Source organism: Balaenoptera ricei, chromosome X, assembly GCF_028023285.1.
Source record: "Balaenoptera ricei isolate mBalRic1 chromosome X, mBalRic1.hap2, whole genome shotgun sequence".
NCBI lineage: Eukaryota > Metazoa > Chordata > Mammalia > Artiodactyla > Balaenopteridae > Balaenoptera > Balaenoptera ricei.
Genome location: NC_082660.1, coordinates 68569276 through 68594032, shown reverse-complemented (window position 1 = coordinate 68594032; position 24757 = coordinate 68569276). Strand labels below are relative to the sequence as shown.

Sequence of the window (24757 nt, the reverse complement as noted above, 5' to 3'; positions counted from 1 at the left end):
CAAAATATTAGCAAACTGGATTTTAAAATGCATTAAAAGGATCATACACCATGATCAATGAAATTTATTGCAGAGGTACGAGGATGGTCTAACATCTGTAAATCAATCAATGTGATATACCACATTAATAAAACAAAGGATAAACATCAAATGATCATCTTAGTAGATGCAGGAAAAGCATTTGATAAAATTCAACATCCATTTATGATGAAAACTTTCAACAAAGTGGGTACAGACAGAACATATCTCATCATAGTAAAAGCCATTTATGAAAAACCCACAGGTAATATGCTCAGTGGTGAAAAGCTAAAAGCTTTTCCTCTAAGATCAGGAACAAGACAAGGATATGGACTCTCACTAGTTTTATTCAATATAGTATTGGAAGTCCTGGCCCCAGCCATTAGGCAAGAAAAAGGGAAAAAGCATCCAGATTGGAAAGGAAGCAGTAAAACTGTCACTATTTGCAGATGACATGATACTATATGTAGAAAACCCCAAAGACTCTACCAAAAAACTGTTAGAACTAATAAATTCAGTAAACTTTCAGCATAAAAAAATATACAGGGCTTCCCTGGTGGCGCAGTGGTTGAGAATCTGCCTGCCGATGCAGGGGACACAGGTTTGAGCCCTGTTCTGGGAAGATCCCACATGCCGCGGAGCAACTAGGCCCGTGAGCCACAACTACTGAGCCTGCGCGTCTGGAGCCTGTGCTCCGCAACAAGAGAGGGCGCAATGGTGAGAGGCCTGCGCACCGCGATGAAGAGTGGTCCCCACTTGCCGCAACTAGAGAAAGCCCTCGCAGACCCAACACAGCCATAAATAAATAAATAAAACACAGCCATAAATAAATGAATAAAATAAAATTAAAATATATATATATATACAGAAACCTGTTGCATTTCTGTACACTAGTAATGAACTAGCAGAAAGAGAAATTAAGAAAACTTTCCCATTTACAATTGCATCAAAAAGAATAAAATATCTAGGTTTAAATTTAACCAAGGCACAAGACCTGTACTCTGAAAACTGAGATATTGAGGAACAAAATGGAAGATGACACAAAAATAATGGAAATATACTTTGTGCTCATGTATTGGAGAGTCAATATCATTAAAATGTTGATACTACCAAAGTCATCTATAGATTCAATGCAATTCCTGTCAAAATACCAATGGCATTTTTGACTGAATGAGAACAATTCTAAAATTTGTATGGAACAGAAAAGATCCTGAATAGCCAAAGCAATCTTGAGAAAGAAGAACAAAGCGGGAGATAACATGCTTCCAGACTTGAAATTATACTACAAAGCTTTAGTAGTCAAAACAGTATAGTACTAGCACAAAAATCGACACATAGATAAATGGAACACAGTAGCGAATTCAGAAATAAACTGAAGCTCATATGTTCAATTAATCTACAACAAAGGGGGCAGGAACATACAGTGGGGAAAAGACAGTCTCTTGAAATAAGATAGTGTTGGGAAAACTGGACAGCTATATGCAAAAGAATGAAACTGGACCACTTTCTTATACCATATACAAAAAGAAACTCAAAATTGATTAAAGACTTAAATGTAAGACCTTAAACTTTAAAATTCCTAGAAGAAAACACAGGCAGTATGCTCTTTGACATGGGTCTTAGAAATATTTTTTTTTGAATCTGTTTCCTCAGGCAAGGGCAACAAAAGTAAAATTAAACAAATGGGACTACATCAAAGTAGTCCCATTTGTTTAATGGGATTAAATGGAGAATATATTTGCATGTGATATATCCCATAAGGGGTTGATATCTAAAATATATAACTAACTCATACAACTCAACATCAAAAAACAACCCAATTAAAAACTGGGCAGAGAACCTGAATAGACATTTTTCCAAAGAAGACATACAGATGGTCAACAGGAACATGGGAAGGCCTTCAACATCACTAATCATCAGCAGAATGCAAATCAAAAGCGCAGTGAGATACAACCTCACACCTGTCAGAATGGCTGCTATCAAAAAGCAAGAAACAACAAGTGTTGGTGAAGATGTGGAGAAAAGGGTACTGTTGTGCACTGTTGGTGGGAAGGTAAATTGTTGCAGCTATTATGAAAACCATGGCGGTTCCTCAAAAAATTAAAAGTAGAACTACCATATGCCGTATGATGCAGCATTTCCACTTCTGGATATTTATCTGAAGAATACAAACACAGTAATTTGAAAATACATGTGTACTCCCATGTTCATTGCAGCACTGTTTACAGTAGCCAAGATATGGAAGCAACGTAAGTGTCCATCAGTAGATGAATGGATAAAGAAGGTGTGTGTGTGTGTGTGTGTGTGTGTGTGTGTAATGGAATACTACTCAGCCATAAGAAAGAATGAAATCTTGCCTTTATGACAATGTGGATCAACCTACAGGGTATTATGGTAAGTGAAATAAGTCAGACCAAGAAAAACAAAGACTGTATGATTTAACTTATATGTGGAATGTAAAAAACAAAACTAATGAACAAAACTAAATAGGAACAGACTCGTCGATATCTAGAGCAAACTGGTGGTTGGCAGAAGGGGGTGCATCTTGGGGGAATGGATGAAATAGGTAAAGGGAGTTAAGTGGTACAAACTTCCAGCTATAAAATTAGTAAGTCACAGGCATTTAATGTGCACATAGGGAATGTAGTCAGTAATATTGTAAAATATAGTGATGGATGATAACTGGTCTTATTGTGGTTATCGTTGCATACTGTATAAAAACATCTAATCACTATGTGGTGCACCTGAAACTAATATAATATTGTATGTTAATTGTAACGCAATTAAAAAACAAAATGTATATAATTTATTGTATGGATATAATCTTTTGTGATAGAATCTTGGTGTATGATGTAGGACCATAATATTAGCATTAACATACCATATTTATTCATTCAACAAATGTTTATTGTGTTCTTACTATGTGCCTGGGACAGCTCAAGAAGCTTGGGTTATATCAATGTGCAAAATACACTTACAGAGTTTACCATTCTACTAGTACTACTATTTATACATATAATATTTTAATGATATTTTACCTTTATTTCTAAAACTACAGTGTAGGTTTTTAAAAATTTATTTATTTATTTTTGGCTGTGTTGGGTCTTCATTGCTGCGCACAGGCTTTCTCTAGTTGCAGTGAGCGGGGCTCTTGTTGTGGTGGCTTCTCTTGTTGCGGAGCACAGGCTCTAGGCATGTGGGCTTCAGTAGTTGTGGCACACGGGCTCAGTAGCTGTGGCTCGTGGGCTCTAGAGCGCAGGGTCAGTAGTTGTAGCGCACGGGCTTAGTTGCTTTGCGACATGTGGGATCTTCCCGGACCAGGGCTTGAACCCGTGTCCCCTGAATTGGCAGGTGGATTCTTAACCACTGCGCCACCAGGGAAGCCCTACAGTGTAGTTTTTTAAGGAATCTCCATACTGTTCTCCATAGTGGCTGTATGAATTTACATTCCCACCAATAGTGTAGGAGAGTTCCTTTTTCTCCACACCCTCTCCAGCATTTATTATTTGTAGGCTTTTTGATGATGGCCATTCTGACTGGTGTGAGGTGATGGAGGTTTCTTAAAAAACTAAAACACAGAGATACCATATGATCCTGAAATCCCAGTCCTGGGCATATATCCAGAGAAAAACATAATTTGCAAAGATACATGCACCCCAGTGTTCATTGCAGCACTATTTACAATAACCAAGACATGAAAGGAACCTAAATGTCCATCAACAAATGAATGGATAAAGAAGATGTGGTGTGTGTGTGTGTGTGTGTGTGTGTGTGTGTGTATGTGTGTATGTATATATATACATAAACACACACATACATATGTATACAGTGGAATATTACTCAGCCATAAAAAAGAATGAAATAATGCCATTTGCAGCAACATGGATGGACCTAGAGATTATCATACTAAGTGAAGTAAGTCAGAAAGAGAAAGACAAATACCATAGGATATCATTTATATGTGGAAGATCAAAAAAGAAAAATGATACAAATGAACTTATATACAAAACAGAAATAGACCCACAGACAGAAAACAAACTTATGGTTACCAAAGGGGAAAGGGGAGGAGGGATAAGTTAGTTTGGGATTAACATATACACACTACTATATATAAAATAGATGATCAACAAGGACCTACTGTATGGCACAGGGAACTATACTCAATATTTTGTAATAACCTATAAGGGAAAAGAATCAGAAAAAGAATATATATATATAACTGAATCACTTTACCGTACATCTGAAACTAACACAACATAGTAAATTAACTGCACTTCAATTTAAAAAAAGGTAAGAAGAGATAAGGGGTGAGGTGGTAGCCTGAAAAGGGGGTGGAGTCAGGAAAGAGATTCAGTTTTAGGAGGTGGTAAGAAATATCTCTGATTCTTTGGTTCTGCTGGTCTTTTACTTTGGGATACATTTTGAAGACAGTGATGATGGTGATTGATTGATTGATTGATTGATAGATGAATTTATAGCCTAATTCTTTCAGTCATTCTATTGATTCAAAAATACCTAGTGCATATCAGTGTGCTGACACCAGAAATCAAAGGAAAAGCAAAGGGGCCTGGTCTTCAGAGGTGCTTGGTCTGGTGGGGAATGTTCTTCACTAGATTGGCAAATATGTTGCATTTCCAATAGCGCCACTGAGTTTAGTAGGCATAGAAACATCTGTGCTACCTAAATGGGATGGGGAGAGTATTTTTTAAGTTGCATTTAACAATAATCTGCATTTCCAATGACTCCTCCCAATATTCTTGTGTAGTAGAATTCTGGTATAAAATAAAGTTCGTTATTATAAGAAAAAAAAACTACAGTGTATCTTGCTGCAAATACAGTGTTTAAATATATATTTAGATTGCTTGAAGAAATTAGGGATAAAAGTGTTGCTTTCTATTTGTTTGTATTTCCATTGTGCCTTGCCTTGTAAACATTTTTTGATATCCAGAGTAGATATTTAGAAGTGGCTTTGATTTATTAATTCACTGTTACTTGTCATGTATGCATACACAATACAGAGTTATAACAGAAGGAATGATTAATCCATGTCGATGATGAAGTAAGAATATTCAGCATGAAATATCTATTTGCAGGTTTTAATTATTTATTCAGGATATTTATGAACTGGAGTAGCCCATATTTTTCTGGGTCACTTTTTATTTTTTTTAGAGATTACTCTGTTGTGATTATATCCAACAGGATTACAATTAGAATGAATCTATTGTATTTGCACAGAAATTGTCACCTGTGCTAAGCTTTTAGACTTCTTATTTAGCTGCCACATTTGTACTCCCTTTCTGCCAGCATTTTTTATAATTGCTTACACTTTTACCTTATATAAATTACCTTAATTAAATTGGGTAACCATTGCTGAAGTTGTGTGCAGTCTGTGGAACTGCAAAATTCCCAAAGGCACTGATTATTTGCCAATTGACTAATTGTAGAAAGGAATTTTAGTTAGCATATGCTTGATAAGCTATGTGTCAGGATTCCTCAAAGCTCCCCCCTGGTTTGGTGATTCATAGGACTCAGCATGTAGTCATATTCAGGACTATGGTTTATTACAACAGAAGGGTACAAAGCAAAATCAGGAAAGGGAAAAGGCACATATTGGTCAAAGTCCAGAGGAAACCAGGCATAACCTTCCAAGAGTCCTATCCCAGTGAAGTCACACAGGCTGTACTAATTTCTGCAGCAACAAGTTATGGCTACATATGTGAAGTGTTGTCTATCAGAGGAGCTCATTAGAGACTAGGTACCCAAGGTTTTTACTGGGGACTGGTGACATAGGCACTTTCTGCCTGGCTCTTACCAAATTCCAGACTTCCAGAACGAAAACAGGTGTTTTCTTTCTAGGTGCCTAGACGAGGCGCAGCAATCCCCTCTTCTCAGGGAAAGTTTAAAATCAGTACAGGGAACAGTTTACCATTCAAGGTCCCAGACAACAGCCAAGGGTCACCCTCTTAAGAAGGCTGTTCTAAGATGAAATTTTTGTTGACTCTTGAAAGATAGTAAAATATGCGTGGAAGTTGGTCAAGAAAATAGGGGGAGAATGTAATATAAGACATTCAAGGAAAGGCATGGAATCTTGAAAATACATGGTACATTTAGGCAATAGTTCATTGTGGTTTAAATACAAATGCATAATGAGCTCTGTAAAAGTAATGGAAATCACCAGGACCCAGACAAAAAAGAAGGAACTGATAACCTAAACAGTAAGTTCAAGAAGGTATGCTACGGAAGCTCTAGGGATAGGCTAGTCTTGAGAGTAGCAGCTTTGGTTTTCACCTAGCCAGGGGTAAGATTCAAGGCCTTGAGCCCTCTATAAGGTGGAGAGTTCTTAGAACTCAGATTAAAGCTGAATCTGTTTAACATAGGTACATACTCCATAGAAGAATAGGATAGAAAAAATTTTTCCCATCAATCCAGAGAGATGACAAGGAGATGACAAGGAAGCTTATCTGTGTCACCCTGGGCTATGGGTTTCAAAAATAGTTTTCTTGGATTCATAATCATGGGCTTTCCCTCACATGGTTTATGGTTTGAATTTACATTATTTACATAGTCTAAAAATCTCAAGCTGAAATACTAACCTCAAAAGTAATTCTGGGTTGGTGATCCCCTGGAGTACCTGACAGAAGCAGATGCAGAATCACTGTGGAGTTGTATGATGTCAACCCAGGCTACCGAGGATTCTCTCATATTACAGCTACATTGAAAGTGAAATGACAAGAAAAAGTTATAGAGTACCTAAAGAAGCAATCAACATTAGGAAAAGTTAGCAACAAAATAAGTTATCAGTCAACCTGACAAAGTTAACACAAAAAACAAACAGCATGATCAGATTGTCAAGAACCACAGATATTAGAACTATTTGATAAGAATATAAAGTAGGTATGTTTAATGTGATATTTTATGAATCATGAGCATAATTTTATACCAGAAAATTTTAAACTTAGATGAAGTAGACAACATTCTAGAAAAATACAACAACACTGAGTGTTCATTGCAGTTATTTCACAGTAGCCAAACATGAGAAATAATCTAAACGTCTATGAACAGGAGAACTAATAAATTATGGTACATTCATGCAGTGGAATACTATATGGCAGTTAGAATTATTGAATAAGTCTCACTTTGAGTGGAAAATGAAAAACTCCATTCAGTGAAAAAGTAGGTTGTAAAATTATACAAACAGTATGGTACCATTTACATATAGTTTAAAACCATGACACATAATTACAGTTTAGTGATACAAATGTAGTGAAAATATAAAAACATGAACATAAATAATAAATATAAAGTTAAGGGTTTTATTTACTTTTCAAAAAGAAGGGGGGATAGAAGAGAACAGTATTGGTTAGGGTCACATATTAGGCTTCAATTGCATCAGAAGTAGATTTAACGCGTTTTAAAATTTGATGAAGATGGGATATGGGAACACTGCTGTTCTTTATATTCTATATACTTTTCTGAATATGTAAAATATTTTATAACAAAATATATAAAAATTTAAAGTACTTTGCATTAAAAGGCAATTGAGAGAAGATACAGAAACAGGTTAAACCTGTACATTCCTTATTTTAAACTGAACTGTTTATATCTTTCATAGATTATTTTGTGTTACTCTCTTCTTACACTTTTTTTTTAACATCTTTATTGGAGTATAATTGCTTTACAATGGTGTGTTTGTTTCTGCTGTATAACAAAGTGAATCAGCTATATGTATACATATAGCTCACATCCCCTCCCTCTTGCGTCTTCCTCCCTCCCACCCTCCCTATCCCACCCCTCTAGGTGGTCACAAAGCACAGAGCTGATCTCCCTGTGCTATGTGGCTGCTTCCCACTAGCTATCTATTTTACGTTTGGTAGTGTATATATGTCCATGGCACTCTCTCACTTTGTCACAGCTTACCCTTCCCCCTCCCCGTACCCTCAAGTCCATTCTCTAGTAGGTCTGCATCTTTACTCCCATCTTGCCACTAGGTTCTTCATGACCATTTTTTTCTTTTAGATTCCATATATATGTGTTAACATACGGTATTTGTTTTTCTCTTTCTGACTTACTTCACTCTGTATGACAGTCTCTAGGTCCATCCACCTCACTACAAATAACTCAGTTTCGTTCCTTTTTATGGCTGAGTAATATTCCATTGTATATATGTGCCACATCTTCTTTATCCATTCATCTGTTGATGGACACTTAGGTTGCTTCCATGTTCTGGCTATTGTAAATAGAGTTGCAATGAACATTTTGGTACATGACTCTTTGAATTATGGTTTTCTCAGGGTATATGCCCGGTAGTGGGATTGCTGGGTCGTATGGTAGTTCTATTTTTAGTTTTTTAAGGAACGTCCAAACTGTTCTCCATACTGGCTGTATCAATTTACATTCCCACCAACAGTGCAAGAGGGTTCCCTTTTCTCCACACCCTCTCCAGCATTTATTGTTTGTAGATTTTTTGATGATGGCCATTCTGAGCAGTGTGAGATGATATCTCATTGTAGTTTTGATTTGCATTTCTCTAATGATTAATGATGTTGAACATTCTTTCATGTGTCTGTTGGCAATCTGTTTACACCTTTTATAGTCAAAGTTTATGGGGAAAGTAAGAGCAAAATGATTTAACATGATATGGTGATGCTGGGATCAATCCTTGTTTGAGTTTTCCAGAATTCTAGTAGCACAGTGAAATGTTTCCTGCCCCTAAGATCTTTTCTCCCTTGATCTCTACGTGAGTCAGTCTCCCTTCCCTTCTTCTTTTCCTCTCTCCCTCTCTCTTTGGGTCTCTAGGTCTTTCTCTCCTGGTCCCTATCTCTTGGGGTGTGCTTTGGGGTTTATACTGTCTCAGGACCTGAGGGGCTTCATCTCTTTGGGTCTCTGTCTTTCTCAGCCCTCCTGCCCCCACGTTCTGTTTCTCATACTTGCACTTTCTCAGGGTCTGTCTCTTGCTTACTGTCTCACTTGGTGCCCCTCCCCCATGTCTTTCTTCCTCTATGTGCATATATGTATGTTTATATGTGCCTTTGTGTGTCTTTCTGATTCTCTGTCTCTTTACCTCCCTCTTCCAGGGTCCCCTCTACCTTACCTCCCCCATCTTGTGTCTTTCTCTCAGAGTGCAGAGCTCTTTCTCTCCTAGGGTTGTCTTTTTTCTCTCTCTCCCTCTCTCTCTCTCTCTGTGTGTGTGTGTGTTTTGCACCCCTCTCCCACATCCTTACCAATCTCTTTCTTTCTCACTCTCTCCCTGGGTTGGTTGGTCTATATGTCTTTCTCTTAATCTCTGTCTTAATCCCTCTCTGGAGTCTTTCAGCTTCTTCCCTTATTTGCCTACTTATTTATGTTTCATTTATTTTGTTTAGGTAAAGCTACTTCCTCTTCTAATCCAAGCAGCCCAGCTCCAGACTGGTACAAAGATTTTGTTACAGATGCTGATGCTGAGGTTTTAGAGCATTCTGGAAAAATGGTACTTCTCTTTGAAATTCTTCGAATGGCAGAGGAAATTGGGGATAAAGTGTAAGTTCTTTTCCTATTTCCTGTTTTTGTTATATGAACCTTTTGATAACCTTTTTATTGTTTAAACAATTTATTTAAAGAAATCTGTTTTGTTTTCTTCCTTTCTAAAGATGTAATTTCATGGTTAGTGTAGTGACAACTATCTTCCTTCTAAGTCACTATTTCTGAGTGCATATTCTGGTTATTTCTTAAGTGCTGTTTTCCCTTTCTGGCTATAGCATCTTGAACTTATTTCCTTGAGCCAAGTCTCTAGTTGATATTTGTATTTCATCATTTTCAGAATCATTTTTCAATCCATGCAGTGCGGCTTCTACCCTATTACTTTACTGAGTTTTCCCCCCCTAAAGTCACTTAATGACCTTCTAATTTCCAAATCTAGTGGACACCTCTCAGACTTTATTTCACCTCTTTGACTACTCTCTTTATTATTTCTCCTTTGTTTTTTGTTCCTGTTTGTTTTAATTCTAGCATTTGTGCCCCCTTTCCCTTCCCTGGATTCCAACCCCCAATCTTATCCTTCATTTTATTATTTAAAAAACATACTTTTAAAGTTTTGAACCAGACTTAACTGTTTAGGCTTTTATAAGATCCCAAGTTCTGGTCATAAAATATTTTAAAAATATAATGCTTTTAATATAACAATTTTTTTGTTAAAAACTTTAAGCACTTTAACATAAGGTTAAAATAAAACAATCTTCTATTTTAAAAAAATGTCAAATTTAGTTTCTTTAACTTTCCTGGAAAGAGGTAGCTCTGTTATATTTTCATACCACCTTTTAATACACCTCTACTCTACACTTAACACATTCTGATGTACTTGATGTGTCTTTTCGCTGGATAGTGAGTTGTTTGAAGACACAGACTGTTTTATTCCTTTTTAATTAACTCCTAACCTGGCATCTAATAAGTACTCACTATAAGTTTTTTTTGTTACATATTGCCACTTATACAGAAACAAGTGGTTCAGATAAGGGATGATGTTGGCTTGGAATGGAGTGGTAGTAGTGGAGATGAAGGGTTTGTTTTGGAGTAGAAACAACAGCACTTGGTAGATTAAGTGCAGGGCAGTAAGAAGGAGAGAGTAGTCAAAGATGACCCTCAGGCTTTCCCCATAAGTGGCTGGTAGATTATGGTGTTATTTACTAAAATGGAGAAGATTAAGGGAGAAGTAAGTTTATTAGAGGTAGTAAAGAGTCCTGCTCTGGCTTTGTTAAGTTTCCAAGGCCTATTAGATGTCCATGAGAGATGTCAAGTAGAAAGTGGATATTTGAGCTCAGAGTTCCTGAAAGACCAAGAGAGATTAATGCTCTAGACATGCTTATGCTTTTTTATCTATTAACTTCTGTAGTTTAAAGTTAATTTTTATTGGGTACCATACAAGAATTTTATGAGTATAGGGGAAATTTTAGTAGTCTTTTATTAATTTCCTAACCAGTTCAAGAATCTCTTCTACCATGTTCATCATGGATGTTCTCCTGGCCTCTCCTGGGTAGAATATTTTCTATCTCAGAAGGCTCCCTGTAGTTGAATACTTCAAAGTGTTAGAAAATGGATCCTTATCTTTAGTTTATACTCTTCCTATAGCTATTTCCCCCCTGGTCTAAAATAGAATGTATCTACTGCTTTTTAAAAATACTGTTATAATGATCATTTTTAGTTATTAACCCAACTGATAGGTGTTATCAACGTTAAGACTATAAAACTGCATTTCAGGAATTGTGATTACCACTATTCTTTATTTGTCCAACATTTCATTATGGAAATTTTCAAACATAACAAAAAGTAGAAATAATTTTTAGAGTGAATACCTATATACCTGTCACCTAGAATCTATACTATATTCTATATTTTATCATACTTCATTTATTACATATCTATCCATCATCCATCTTATTTTCCTGATGCCTTTCAAAGTAGGTTGCAGACATCACTACTACTATTTCAATTGTCTCCTCTTCAGATAATGGTGGGTTTATCTCTCGTCACTTTTAGCTTTTTCTTCTCAGTTGATTTATCTGTTCTTTGTATGGCATAATTTCAGTCCTGACTTGGTCTTGAATATATTTCATTTTTTTAGCACTTATCTCAAAATATGGTCACAAACACTTCAGCTGAATTTTTATTAACACAGAATTATAGTGAGGCTGGTTCTTGTTTATTCTGGACCCTATCCTTCCATTCCTGCAGTCTGATGGAGCAGTTTTCCAACATCTAAATAACACTACTGGTTCATATTGACTTGTGGTCAACTAAGACTTTTTTTTTTTTTTTTTAAGAAGAACTTTTGTCAAATCAGATTCTTCTATTCCCTATTTGTGCAGCTGAAGCTTAGGTGGAAATTCATTTTTTTAGCATATGAATATCCAATTTTGCCAAGACCATTGTTAAAAACACTAATTTTTTTCCATTGAATTGCTTTTGCCTATTTGTCAAAAACCAATTAACTATAGTGTAGCTTTATATCAGGACTATATTCTGTTCCACTGATTTGTGTTGGTCTCCTCAGTACTACACTATTTTGATTACACTAGCTTTGTGTTGAAATCACGTAGAGTTAGGCCTCCAACTTTTTTCCTTTCAAAATTGTTTTGGCTACTCTATATGCTTGGCATACCCATATAAACTTTAGAATCAGCTTGTTAATTTCTACAAATTTCTAATTTTTAATTCTTTTGGATATTTACTGAGGTTTAGATTAAAATTGTGTTGTTTGTGAATCTTCTAATCCATGAATACTAACTTGTCTTTTTAGCCTTGTTTTCAGCCAGTCTCTCATATCTCTGGACTTGATTGAAGATTTTCTTGAATTGGCTAGTAGGGAGAAGACAGAAGATAAAGATAAACCTCTTATTTATAAGGGTGAGTTACATTTGTATATCATAATTTTAAAAACATTCATTTAAACATATTGTATAAACATTTTAACAATAGAATATTACCCAGACCCACAACCCTAATACATCTATTTTTTCTGTACTTTCTTTTTGTCCTTATCCATATAAATGTGGTCTTTGTTGCTGCAGTTGTAGCAAAATTTTTTTTGTTTTTTTAAACAGCGTTATTGAGTTATGATTCACATATCATGCAGTTTACCCATTTAAGGTGTACAATTCTATGGTTTTTAGTACATTTTCAGAGTTGTGTAACTATCACCATAGTCAATTTTCGAACATATTAATCAACACCAAAGAAACCCTGTACCCTTTAGCTGTCATTCTGCTAACCCCCTTTCTACCTCTTTACCCCTAAGCAATCACTAATCTACTTTGTTTATATAGATTGACCTATTCTGGACCTTTCATATAAATAGTCATATAATATGTGGTCTTTTGTGACTGGCTTCATTCGCATAGCATGTTTTTAAGGTTCATCCAAGTTGTAGCAAGTGTCAGTGCTGTATTCCTTTCTGTGGCCTAATAATATTCCATTTCATGGATAATACCCACATTTTGATTATTCATTCATTAATTCATAGATATTTGAGTTGTTTTCTCCTTTTGGCTATTGTGAATAGTGCTGCTATGAACATTCGTATACAAGTTTTTATTTCTTTAAACATCTGTCTTTAATTCTTTTGAATATTTAGTTAGGAATGGAATTATTGGGCCATATGGCAATTCTAAGTTTAATGTATTGAGGATCCACCAAACTCTTTTCTACACTGGCTGCACTATTTTACATTCTCAAGAAGTAGTGTTCAAGGGTTCTGATTTCCCCACATCTTTACCAACACTTGTTTTCTGTTGTTGTTGTTGTTGTTGTTGTTGAATTATAGCCATCCTAGTGGGTGTGAAATGGTATCTCATTTTGATTTTGATTTGTATTTCTCTAATGACTAATAATGTTGACCATTTTTTCATGGCCATTTGTATATCTTCTTTGGAAAAATGTTTATTCAGGTCCTTTGCCCATTTGTCTTTTTGTTATTGAGTCGAAAGACCTTAAAAATTTTTTTTTTAATTTAAAAAATTTTCTGCATACCAGGCCCTTATCAGATACATGCTTTGTAAATATTTTCTCATTCTTTTCGTTGTCTTTTCATTTTCTTGGTAGTATTCTTTGATGCAGAAAAGGTTTTCATTTTGATGAAGTCCAATTTTATTTTTCTTCTTTTGTTACTTACAGCTTTAGTGTCATATCTGAGAAACCATTGCCAAATCCAAGTCCATGACTATTTACCCCTATGTTTCCTTCAAAGAATTATATAGTTTTAGCTCTTACAGTTAGGTCTTTGATGCATTTTGAGTTAATTTTTACATTTGGTATGAGGTAAAGGTCCAACTTCAGTCTACCGGTTGAGAAGACTGTTCTTTCCCCATTCACTGTTCATGGTACCCTTGTTAAAAATTAGTTGACCAAAGAGACAGGTTTATTTCTTGACTCTGAGTTTTATTCCATTGATCTGTATGTCAGTCCTCATGCCAGTAGCACAGTCTTGGTTACCTTTGCTTTGAACATAAGTTTTGAAAGTGTGCGTACTCCTACTTTGTTCCTCTTCAAGATTTTTTTGGCTATTCTGGGTCCCTTGCAATTCCATATGAATTCTAGAATTAGCTTGTAAATTTTACAAAGAAGTCAGCTTGGATTCAGATAGTGATTGCATTGAATCTGTAGTTCATTTTAGGAAGTATTGCCTTCTTAACAATGTTAAGTCTTCTGATCTATGAACATGGGATGTTTTACCATTTATTTAGGTCTTTAATTTCTTTCACTAATGTTTTATAGTTTTCAGTGTATGCATTTTGCATTTCTTATGTTAAATTTAGTTTATTCTTTTTGATAGTATTGTAAATGGAATTGTGCTCTTACTTTTAGTTTTGGATTCTTCACTGCAAATGTATAAATTAAGTTTTTCATAATAACTCATTTATTAGTTCAAATAGTGTTTTGTGGATTTTTAAAGGATTTTCCTTATACAAGATCATGTCATCTGCAGATAGAGATAATTTACTTCTTCCTTTACAATATGGATTACTTTTATTTCTTTTTCTTGACCATTTCCCTCCTTAGAACCTCTAGTACAGTGTTGAATTAAAGTGACAAAACCAGACATCCTTTTCTTTTTCCTAATCTTAGAGGGAAAGCATCTGATCTTTCACCATTCTGTATGGTGTTATTTGTATTTTTTTCATAGATATCATTTATCATGTTGAGGAAGTTCCGTGTATCGGTATTTCCAGTTTTTTGAGTGTGTTTTTCTTATCATGAATGTGTATTGAACATTGTCAAATGATTTCTTTGTGTCTACTGAGATGATCATGTGGGGTTTTTATTTTTATTAATTTGTTAATTTTAGATTTTTCTTCAGGAATAATTTATTCTTATATACCTTAAGATGTATCCTAAGACTTTTAAACTTTTAATATTATTTAAAAGGAAAACAATTGAAACACATCCTGTTTGTAGGAATATCATTAATAAAACTAGATCATTTATTCCAGAAATCCTTAATATTTGAATGTTATAGGATATTACAGTCCTTAGGACATAAACAAAATTTGACTTGATGAGACATACTTACTTTTGCTGTTTTGTTTGTTTGTTTTAGTCCAAATTCTCAAAGAAATAGATTTTTTTTATTGAAGTATAGTTGATTTATAATATTATATTAGTTTCAGGTGTACAGCATAGTGATTCAGTATTTTTGCAGATTATACTTCATTAAAAGTTTTATAAAATAATGGCTATAATTCCCTGTGCTATACAATACCCTTGTTGCTTATTTATTTTATACATAGTAGTTGGTATCTTTTAATCCCTTATGCCTCCCTTACGCCTCCTCTCTTGTTTCTCCCCACTGGTAACCACTAGTTTGTTTTCTATATCTCTGAGTCTGTTTCTGTTTTGCAATATACCTTTGTATGTGTTATTTTTTTATATTCTACATATAAGTGATATTATACAGTATCTGTCTTTCTCTCTCTGAATTATTTCACTAAGCATAATATTCCCTAGGTCCATCCATGTTGCTGAAAATGGCAGAGTTTCATTCTTTTTCTTATGGCTGAGTAATATTCCTGTGTGTGTGTGTGTGTGTGTGTGTGTGTGTGTGTGTACCACATCTTCTTTATCCATTTGTCCATTGATGGACACTTGGGTTGCTTCCATATCTTGACTACTGCTGTGTACATGTATGTGTGTACATGTATGTGTTTGAATTAGTGTTTTCAGGTTTTCTGATACATACCCAAGAGTGGAATCGCTGGATGATATGGTGGTTCTATTTTTAGTTTTTTGAGGAACCTCCATACTGTTTTCCATAGTGGCTGCACCAGTTTACATTCCCACCAACAGTATACAAAGGGTTTCCTTTTCTTCATATCCTCACCAACATTTGTTATTTGTAGATTTTTTGATGATAGCCATTCTGGCAGGTGAGAGGTGATATCTCATTGTGAGTTTGATATGCATTTCTCTAATAATTAGCTATGTTGAACATCTTTCCATGTCCCTGTCAGCCATCTGTATGTCCTCTTTGGAAAAATGTCTGTTCAGGTCTTCCATCCATTTTTTGATACTGTTGTTTGTTTGTTGATATTTAGTTGTATGAATTGTGTGTATATTTTGGATACTAACTCCTTCTTGTTCATATTGTTTGCGAATATTTTCTCCCATTCTGTGGGTTTTCTTTTCGTTTTGTCAATGGTTTCCTTTGCTGTGCAAAAGCTTTTAAGTTTAATTAAGTCCAATTTGTTTATTTTTGCTTTTATTTATTTTGCCTTAGGAGATAGATCCAAGAAAATATTTTTACACTTTATGTCAAAGAGTGTTCTGCCTGTGTTCTCTTCTAGGAGTTGTATGGTTTCAAGTCTTACGTTTAGGTCTTTAATCCATGTAAAGCTGATTTTTTATACAGTGTGAGAAAATGTTCTAATCTCATTGTACATGTAGCTGTCCAGTTTTCCCAGCCCCACTTATGAAAGAGACTGTCTTTTCTCCATATATATTCTTGCCTCCCTTGTTGTAGATTAATTTACCACAGGTATGTGGGTTTATTTCTGGGCTCTCTATTCTGTTCCATTGATCTATGCATCTGTTTTTCTGCCAGTACCACACTGTTTTGATTACTGTGTAGCTTTGTAGTATAGTCTGAAGTCTGAAAGGGTGATACCTCCAGTTTTGTTCTTTTTTTCCTCAGGATTGCTTTGGCAATTTGGGGTCTTGTGGTTCCATATAAATTTTAGGGATTATCTATTCTAGTTCTGTGAAAAATGTCCTGAGTATTTTGATGGGGATTGCATTAAGTCTGTAGATTGCTTTGGGTAGTATGGCCATTGGATCGGAAGAATTAACATTACTAAAATGACCATACTACCAAAAAGCATTTTTTAAACTAACGCACTGAATTTAACTAAAAAGTTTGCTGAAAGACATAAATCTCAGTGTTGTCAACTTGTTTTATATTAAGACTCTAGGGTGTGATGATATGAATTTTGCTTGGAGTGGAAATAGTAGTATTATATTTGCAGTTAAAGAATTAGAATGGAAATTATGTATGATAAAATATAAAAGTGTCATACGTACTTTATCCGTTGGTATTTTAGTATGAATGTCAGGCTTGGGTAAAATTTTACCTCATTGTGCAAATGTTGACATGTCTGATCAGTGTTTAACTTATAAAATCACAGTTCTTTACTTGTACATACATGCTCACAAATATGTAATTGTCATGAAATAGGAACATATGCTGATATTTGTGGCTAAATCATAGAATATTTTTGGCACATAAATAGGCATTCTGTAAATATTTGTTCAGTGAATGAATAAACGTGTTCTATGTCTCTGGTTTTTATCTGTTTTAGTATCAACTTGTTGATAACAAGGTGGGAAACCTGGTCATTTATAGATTTAATTAAAAAGAAGCTTCATGAGCATAATACAGCTTAATCATATTCTTTTGAAAGTTTTATAGGATTCTACTCAAGGAAATCTTTTCAGACATTTACATGTAGATGAAATACTTTTGAAAAGTACCTTTGCTATTCAATATCTGTTGGAAGGAAATCTGTAGTGAATTTATTTGTAATACAATGAATTATCCCTTGATTAAAAAAATTTGTCTTGCTATGCAAATTGAATATATATGACCAGCTTTTTTTTTTTAATTTTTAAAAAAATTTTGGCTGTGTTGGGTCTTTGTTGCTGTGCGCGGGCTTTCTCTAGTTGCAGTGAGCGGGGGCTACTCTTTGTTGCGGTGCACAGGCTTCTCATTGCGGTGGCTTCTCTTGTTGCAGAGCATGGGCTCTAGGCACCCGGGCTTCAGGAGTTGTGGCTTATGGGCTCTGGAGCGCAGGCTCAGTAGTTGTGGTGCACGGGCTTAGTTTCTCCGCGGCATGTGGGATCTTCCCGGACCAGGGCTCAAATCCGTGTCCCCTGCATTGGCAGGTGGATTCTTAAACACTGTGCCACCAGGGAAGGCCTGTGACCAGCTTTTAAATGGCAAGCAAGGAAGAAAATCTTTTAGTACTAGGATAACAATATATGTCTCTTTTTTCTTTTCTTGTTGAATTTTCAGGTGAAGGGAAGTGGCTCCGAAACATAGACTATTACCGTTTAGATGGTTCTACAACTGCTCAATCAAGGAAAAAATGGGCTGAAGAATTTAATGATGAAACTAATGTGAGGTAGGAAGCATTTCTGAATGTATAGATAGTTTTTAAAAAATCATTTTAAATCTACATATAGTAAAATTTACTTTTTAGTGTCTACTACTATAATTTTTGACAAATGCAAGATGTAGTCAAGATATAAAATGGTTTCATCACCCCTTAGGAAATTCACTTATGGAATCATACAATTTGTAGCCTTTTCAGTCTCACTTTTTTCACATGGCAAAATGCATTTGAGATTCATCCACATTGTTGCATATGTCAATAGTTTGTTCCTTTTTACTGTTGAGTAGTATTCCATTGTATGGATGTGTCCATTGTATGGATGTATGGTTTATTTTCATTATATGGACGTATTCGTTGTGTGAATGAGTAGTTTGTTTAACCATTTCTATTTGAGAGACATTGGAATTGTTTCCAGGTTTTGAAATTAAAATTGAAGCTGCTTTAAACATTCATGTATAAGTTTTGTGTGACCATAGATATTTATCCAAGTGAAATGAAAATCCAGGAGTGCAACTGCTGGGTTATATGGTAAATTTATGTTTACCTTTGTAGGAAACTGCCAAACTGTTTTCCAAAGTGGTTGTACAATTTTGCATTCCCACCAGCAATGTATGAGGGTTCCAGTTGTTCTGTGTCCTTGGTATTATCATATTTAAAAATAAAAAAATTTACCCATTCTAATAGGTATGTAATGGAATCTCATGTGATTTTAATTTGCATTTCCCTAATGTTAGTTGATGTCAAGCATCATTTTATGTGCTTATTGGCCATTTTTATATCATCTTTGGTGATACATCTGTTAGAGTGTCTTAAGGTTAACAAGGTATTCTTGATCTCTTTACTTATTGTAAGAATTTGAATAATATACTTTAAACAACTGCAGGTAGAGGTTGTGTTATATAGGTGATGTTGATGTTGCTTTTAACTATCAGCAATTACATACTTGAACTGCATTTGGAAGAGAAAAATTTATGTGTATACATACATATAAACATTTGCTCACACACATACACGTTGAAAGCATTGCCTTTAAGAAAGTGATGAAGAGATGGGGTTAGTTTAATGAAAAGATGGCTAAGATATGACTTAATAAATGTTCTAAGTATGAAAGGTATTATATTTTGTGTGTAAAACGTGTTTTAATGCTAACAGAGTCCTGAACTACACCTAGGGTTAAAACGGGAAATTCCAGTTAGACCATCGGAGGAATATATTCTTATTAGGTATTTAAAATCTATAGAGTCTGGGAGAGCTTACAAAGGGATTGTTTGAGTACAGTAAAGTTACTTTAAAAATGATTATATAACTTTTTAAAGAATAAGTACATTTTTATATTTTGTTTGCCATGTTTTAAACAATTATTATTTGTGCATGAGTGTGAAGAAGTAATTTTATTGAGTTATCCTAGTCTAATTTGTCAAATTTAATCTAAACGTTTGACCTGCTCAGTTTCCCAAATTTGTAAATATCATAATAGCATATGATTTGTCCCATAATAGTCATATTTGGTAACTAGTAGGGAACAACAATGAAATGTGCATGTTGAGCTGTCAGCTTGGCTTTTTCACTAACAAATTAAGCCTCCTAAACATATGCCAGAAAGTGTCTCTGATTCAGATTCACCATGCATATATATATACACACACATACACACATCACACACACACACACACACACACACACACACACACACACAAACTCCATGGATTTGAGGGGTTACTCTTGAGTAGCTAAATCTGTAAACTTGTCTAGATTAAATTCACAAATGTGAGAGATTATGTCTGTTTTTCTACCTATCTTCTGTTTTCTCATGACTCAGTAATGTTCAGAAATAGAATATAGATATAATTTTGTTTATTGTTAACCAGTTAGAAAGACACATTAAAATAAGTTTTAAGTTAGTGACCTAATAATGTTGTCTTATGTGGCGAGGAAGCAATTTTAACAGTCTCAGGGCCCTTTTTTTTTTTTACTTTATTTTATTTATATTTATTTATATGTTTATTTATTTATTTTATTTAGAGTCAAAGGAACTTACAAAGACAGTCTAGAGAGGTACTGTGACCCTTTCACCTAATTTCTCCTAATGGTTACATCTTACCTATGATATCAAAACCAAGAAATTGACACTGTTTCAACGTGTGTGTATATCTATGGTTTTTTTTAATCGCATATGTAGAGATTCCTGTAAGCATGACTGCAATCAAGGTACAGAAATATTCTATCACCACAGAGATTCCTCTCTTTCTGCCCTTTTATAGTCACACCCATCCTGACCACCAACGTTGCCACAATCCCTAACTCCTGGCAATAACTAATTTGTTCTCCATCTTTATAATTTTGTCATATCAAGACTGTTATATAAATTATATCATAGTATATGTGACCATTTGAGATTGGCCTTTTTCACTCAGCATAATGCCCTTTAGTTTCGTTCAAGTTGTTGTGTATATCAGTAGTTCATTCCTTTTTACTACACAGTAGTATTCCATGGATTGGATGTACCAGCTTGTATAATACAAACTGTATGTCTACTGCAGGGCATTTTGTTCATTTCCAGGTTTGGCTATTACAAATAAAGCTGCTGTGAACATTGTGTACAGGTTTTGTGTGGACCTAAGTTTTCATTTCTCTAGGATAAATGCCCAGGAGTGCGATTTCTAGTTTACACGGTAAGTGATTATTTCATTTTTTAAGAAACTACCAAACTGTTTTACAGAGTGGCTGCACCGTTTTACCTTCCCTTCAGTAAAGTGTGAAAGATCAAGTTTCTCTGCATCCTCACCAACATTTGATTTTATCACTGTTTTTTATCTTGGCTGTTTTCATAGGTGTGTAGTGGTATCTCGTGATCTTAATTTGCATTTCCCTGATGGCTGGTTATTTTGAACATTTTTTTCATGTGTTTATTTATCATCTGTATATGCTCTTTGGTGAAATGTTTCTTCACGTCTTTTGCCCATTTTCTAACTGGATTGTTTGCTTTTTTATTGTTGAATGTTGAAAATCCTTTATATAATTTAGGTATGAGTAATTTGTCATATGTGGTTTGCAAATATTTTCTCCCAGTCTATGGGTTGTCTTTTCATTTCCTTCACAAGGTCTTTCACAGAGCAAAACTTTTTAATTTTGGTGAAGTCTAGTTTGTCAGTTTTTGTTTTAGTCATGCTTTTGTTGTCAAGTCTAAGAATTGTTCCCTAAGCCCTAGGTCCTGGAGATTTTCTCCTATGTTATTTTCTAAAAGGTTTATGGCTTTACATTTTAAGTATAAGGTGCATTTTAAATTAATTTTTGTATATGATGTGAGATTTAGGTTGAGTTCACTTTTCTTTTTCTTTTTTTTTTTTGCCTGTGGATGTCCAATTGCTCCAGCACCATTTGTTGAAAAAGCCATCCTTTCTCTACCAAATCGCTTTTGCAATTTTGTGAAAAATCATTTGGCTCTACTTCTGTGGGACTATTTTTTGGTTCTAGTCCATTGGTCCATATATCTGTCCTTCTGCCATTACCACATAGTCTTGATTATTGTAGCTATGTAATAGGCCTTAGTATCAAGTCAGTATCTCCCACTTTATTCTACTTTTTCCAAGTTGTTTTAGCTAGTCTAATATCTTTGGCTTCATATATAAATTTTAGAATCCTCTTGTCTAATCTATAAAAATCTTGCAAGAATTATTAGAAATTGCATTACACCTGTCATCAATTTGGGGAGAATTGATATCTTTACTATATTGAGTCTCCCGTGAACATAGTATCTCTGTTTATGTAGATCTTTGATTTTTTCAATCACTGTTTTGTAATTTTCAGCATATAAGTCCCGTATATGTTTTGTTAGATTTACACCTAAGTATTTCATTTTTTGGGAATTGTAAGTGATATTGTATTTTTAATTTTACTTTTCGCATGTTCGTTGGTAGTATGTAGAAATGCAGTTGATTTTTGTGTTGATGTTTTACCTGTGATCTTGCTGAACTCACTTATTTGTTCTAGGAGTTTGTTTTATAGATTCCTTGAGATTTTCTACTAGACCATTATGTCATCTGCAAGTAAGGATAGTTTTATTTCTTCCTTTCCGATCTGAATGTAGTTTGTTTCCTTTTCTTGTCTTGTTGCACTGGCTAGAACTTCAGTAACATGTTGAATAGCAGTGATGAGAGTGGACATCCTTGCCTTCTTGATCTTAAGAGAAGAGCATTCAGTGTTGATAACTGTGATATATCTGTAGATTTTTTGTAGATACTCTTTATTAAGTTCAAGTTCCCTGCTATTCATCTCTATTCCTAGTTTGCTAAGAGTTTTTACTATGAATGGGTGTATAATTTTGTCACATGCTTTTTCTTTCTCACTTAATATGATAAATATTTTTTTTTCTTTAGCCTGTTAACATGGTATATTACATAGCTTGATTTTCAAGCTGAACAGCCTTGCATCCCTGGAATAAAACCCATTTGGCCATGATGTATAATTCTTTTTATATAGCGCTGGCTTCTATTTGCTAATATTTTGTTGGGGAATATTTATGAGATATTGGTCTGTATCCGGTTGTTTTTATACTGTCTTTGTCTAATTTTGGTATCAGGATGGTATTGGCCTCATAAAATGTGTTGAGAAGTGTTCCCCCTTCTGTTTTCTAAAAGAGATGTGTAGAATTTGTGTTAATTAATCTTAAATTTTTGGTAGAATTTGCCAGTGAAACTTTCTGGCCTTGGAAATTTCTTTTTGTGAGTTTTTAAATCATTAATTCAATTTCCTTAATTGTTATAAGACTATTCAAATTATTTCACATTGAATGAGTTGTGGTAGTTTGTGCTTTTTGAGGAATTGGTTCATTTCAAATTTACGTATAGAACTGTTCATAGCATTCCCTTATTATCCTTTTGATGTCTTTAGGATCTATAGTGATAGCTTCTGTTTCATTCATGGTATTGGTAATTGTGTATTCTCTTGTTTTTGTCAGTCTTGCTAGAGGCTTGTCAATTTTATTGATCTTTTCAAAGAACCAGCTTTTTATTTAATTGATTTTCTCTATTTTTTCTTTCTGTTTTAGTTTCATCTTGTTTTGACTTAGTTTGCTCATCGTTTTCTACTTCCTTGAGGTGGAACCTTAAATTACTCATTTAAGACTTTTTCTCTTTTCTAATATAAGCATTTAGTGCTGTAAATTTCCCTTTCAGCACTGCTTTAGCTGTCATACAAATTTTGATGTGTTTTATTTTCATTTCCATTCAGTTCAGTGTATTTTTTCTTTTGAGACTTCCATTTTGAGTCATAGCTAGAAGTATCTTGTTTAATTTCCAAGCATTTGGAGATTTCTATTATTTTTCTGTTATTGATTTCTAGTTTGATTCAGTTCTGTTCAGAGAATATACTCTGTATGATTTCAGTTTTTAACTTTGTTGTGTTTTGTTTAATGGATCAAGATATAGAACATCTTGGTATATCATACATGGGCCCTTGAAAAGAATGTATTTTTTGCAATTGTTGACCAGAGTTTCCTATAAATGTTGATCAGATCCTGTTATTTAATGGGATTGTTGTATTCTTCTTTATGTCTAGTTGGTTACTGATTTTTGAGAGAGGAGGTTTGAAACCTCCAACTATAATTGTGGATTTGTCTGTTTCTCAAGGTTTTTACTTCTCATATTTTCAGCTCTGTTGTTTCCTGTATACACATTTATGTCCCTCACTATTACTTGTAATTTTCTTTGGTCTGAAACATACTTTATTTCATGCTAATATGGCCACTCCTGCTTTATTTTTTTATTTTTTATTTTTTTAAACATCTTTATTGAAGTATAATTGCCTTACAATGGTGTGTTAGCTTCTGCTTCATAACCCAGTGAATCAGTTATACATATACAATATGTTCCCATATCTCTTCCCTCTTGCATCTCCCTCCCTCCCACCCTCCCCATCCCACCCCTCTAGGTGGTCACAAAGCACCGAGCTGATCTCCCTGTGCTATACGGCTGCTTCCCACTAGCTATCTATTTTACATTTGGTAGTGTATATATGTCCATGACACTCTCTCACCCTGTCACATCTCACCCCACCCCCTCCCCATATCCTCAAGTCCATTCTCTAGTAGGTCTGTGTCTTATTCCCATCTTGCCACTAGGTTCTTCATGGCCTTTTTTTTTTTCCTTAGATTCCGTGTATATGTGTTAGCATACTGTATTTGTTTTTCTCTTTCTGACTTACTTCACTCTGTATGACAGACTCTAACTCCATCCACCTCATTACAAATACCTCCATTTCATTTCTTTTTATGGCTGAGTAATATTCCATTGTATATATGTGCCACATCTTCTTTATCCATTCATCTGTCGATGGACATTTAGGTTGCTTCCATGTCCTGGCTATTGTAAATAGAGCTGCAATGAACATTTTGGTACGTGACTCTTTTTTTTTTTTTTTAAAGTATTTGTTTATTTATTTATTTATGGCTGTGTTGGGTTTTCGTTTCTGTGCGAGGGCTTTCTCTAGTTGTGGCAAGCGGGGACCACTCTTCATCGCGGTGCGTGGGCCTCTCACTATCGCGGCCTCTCTTGTTGCGGAGCACAGGCTCCAGATGCACAGGCTCAGTAATTGTGGCTCACGGGCCCAGC

At 34.7% G+C, this 24757-nt stretch overlaps 1 protein-coding gene across 7 annotated transcripts in view; it reads left to right on the top strand.

Moving 5' to 3' along the window:
• ATRX (ATRX chromatin remodeler) overlaps positions 1-24757 on the top strand; it is a 242595-nt gene that overhangs the window by 166739 nt on the left and 51099 nt on the right. For all 7 annotated transcript variants that reach the window (XM_059909868.1, XM_059909864.1, XM_059909863.1 and 4 more), the window contains 3 exons: positions 9381-9534; positions 12287-12393; positions 18050-18158. In XM_059909868.1, coding sequence (XP_059765851.1) covers positions 9381-9534; positions 12287-12393; positions 18050-18158 — 370 coding nt within the window. The remainder of the gene's footprint in view (positions 1-9380; positions 9535-12286; positions 12394-18049; positions 18159-24757) is intronic.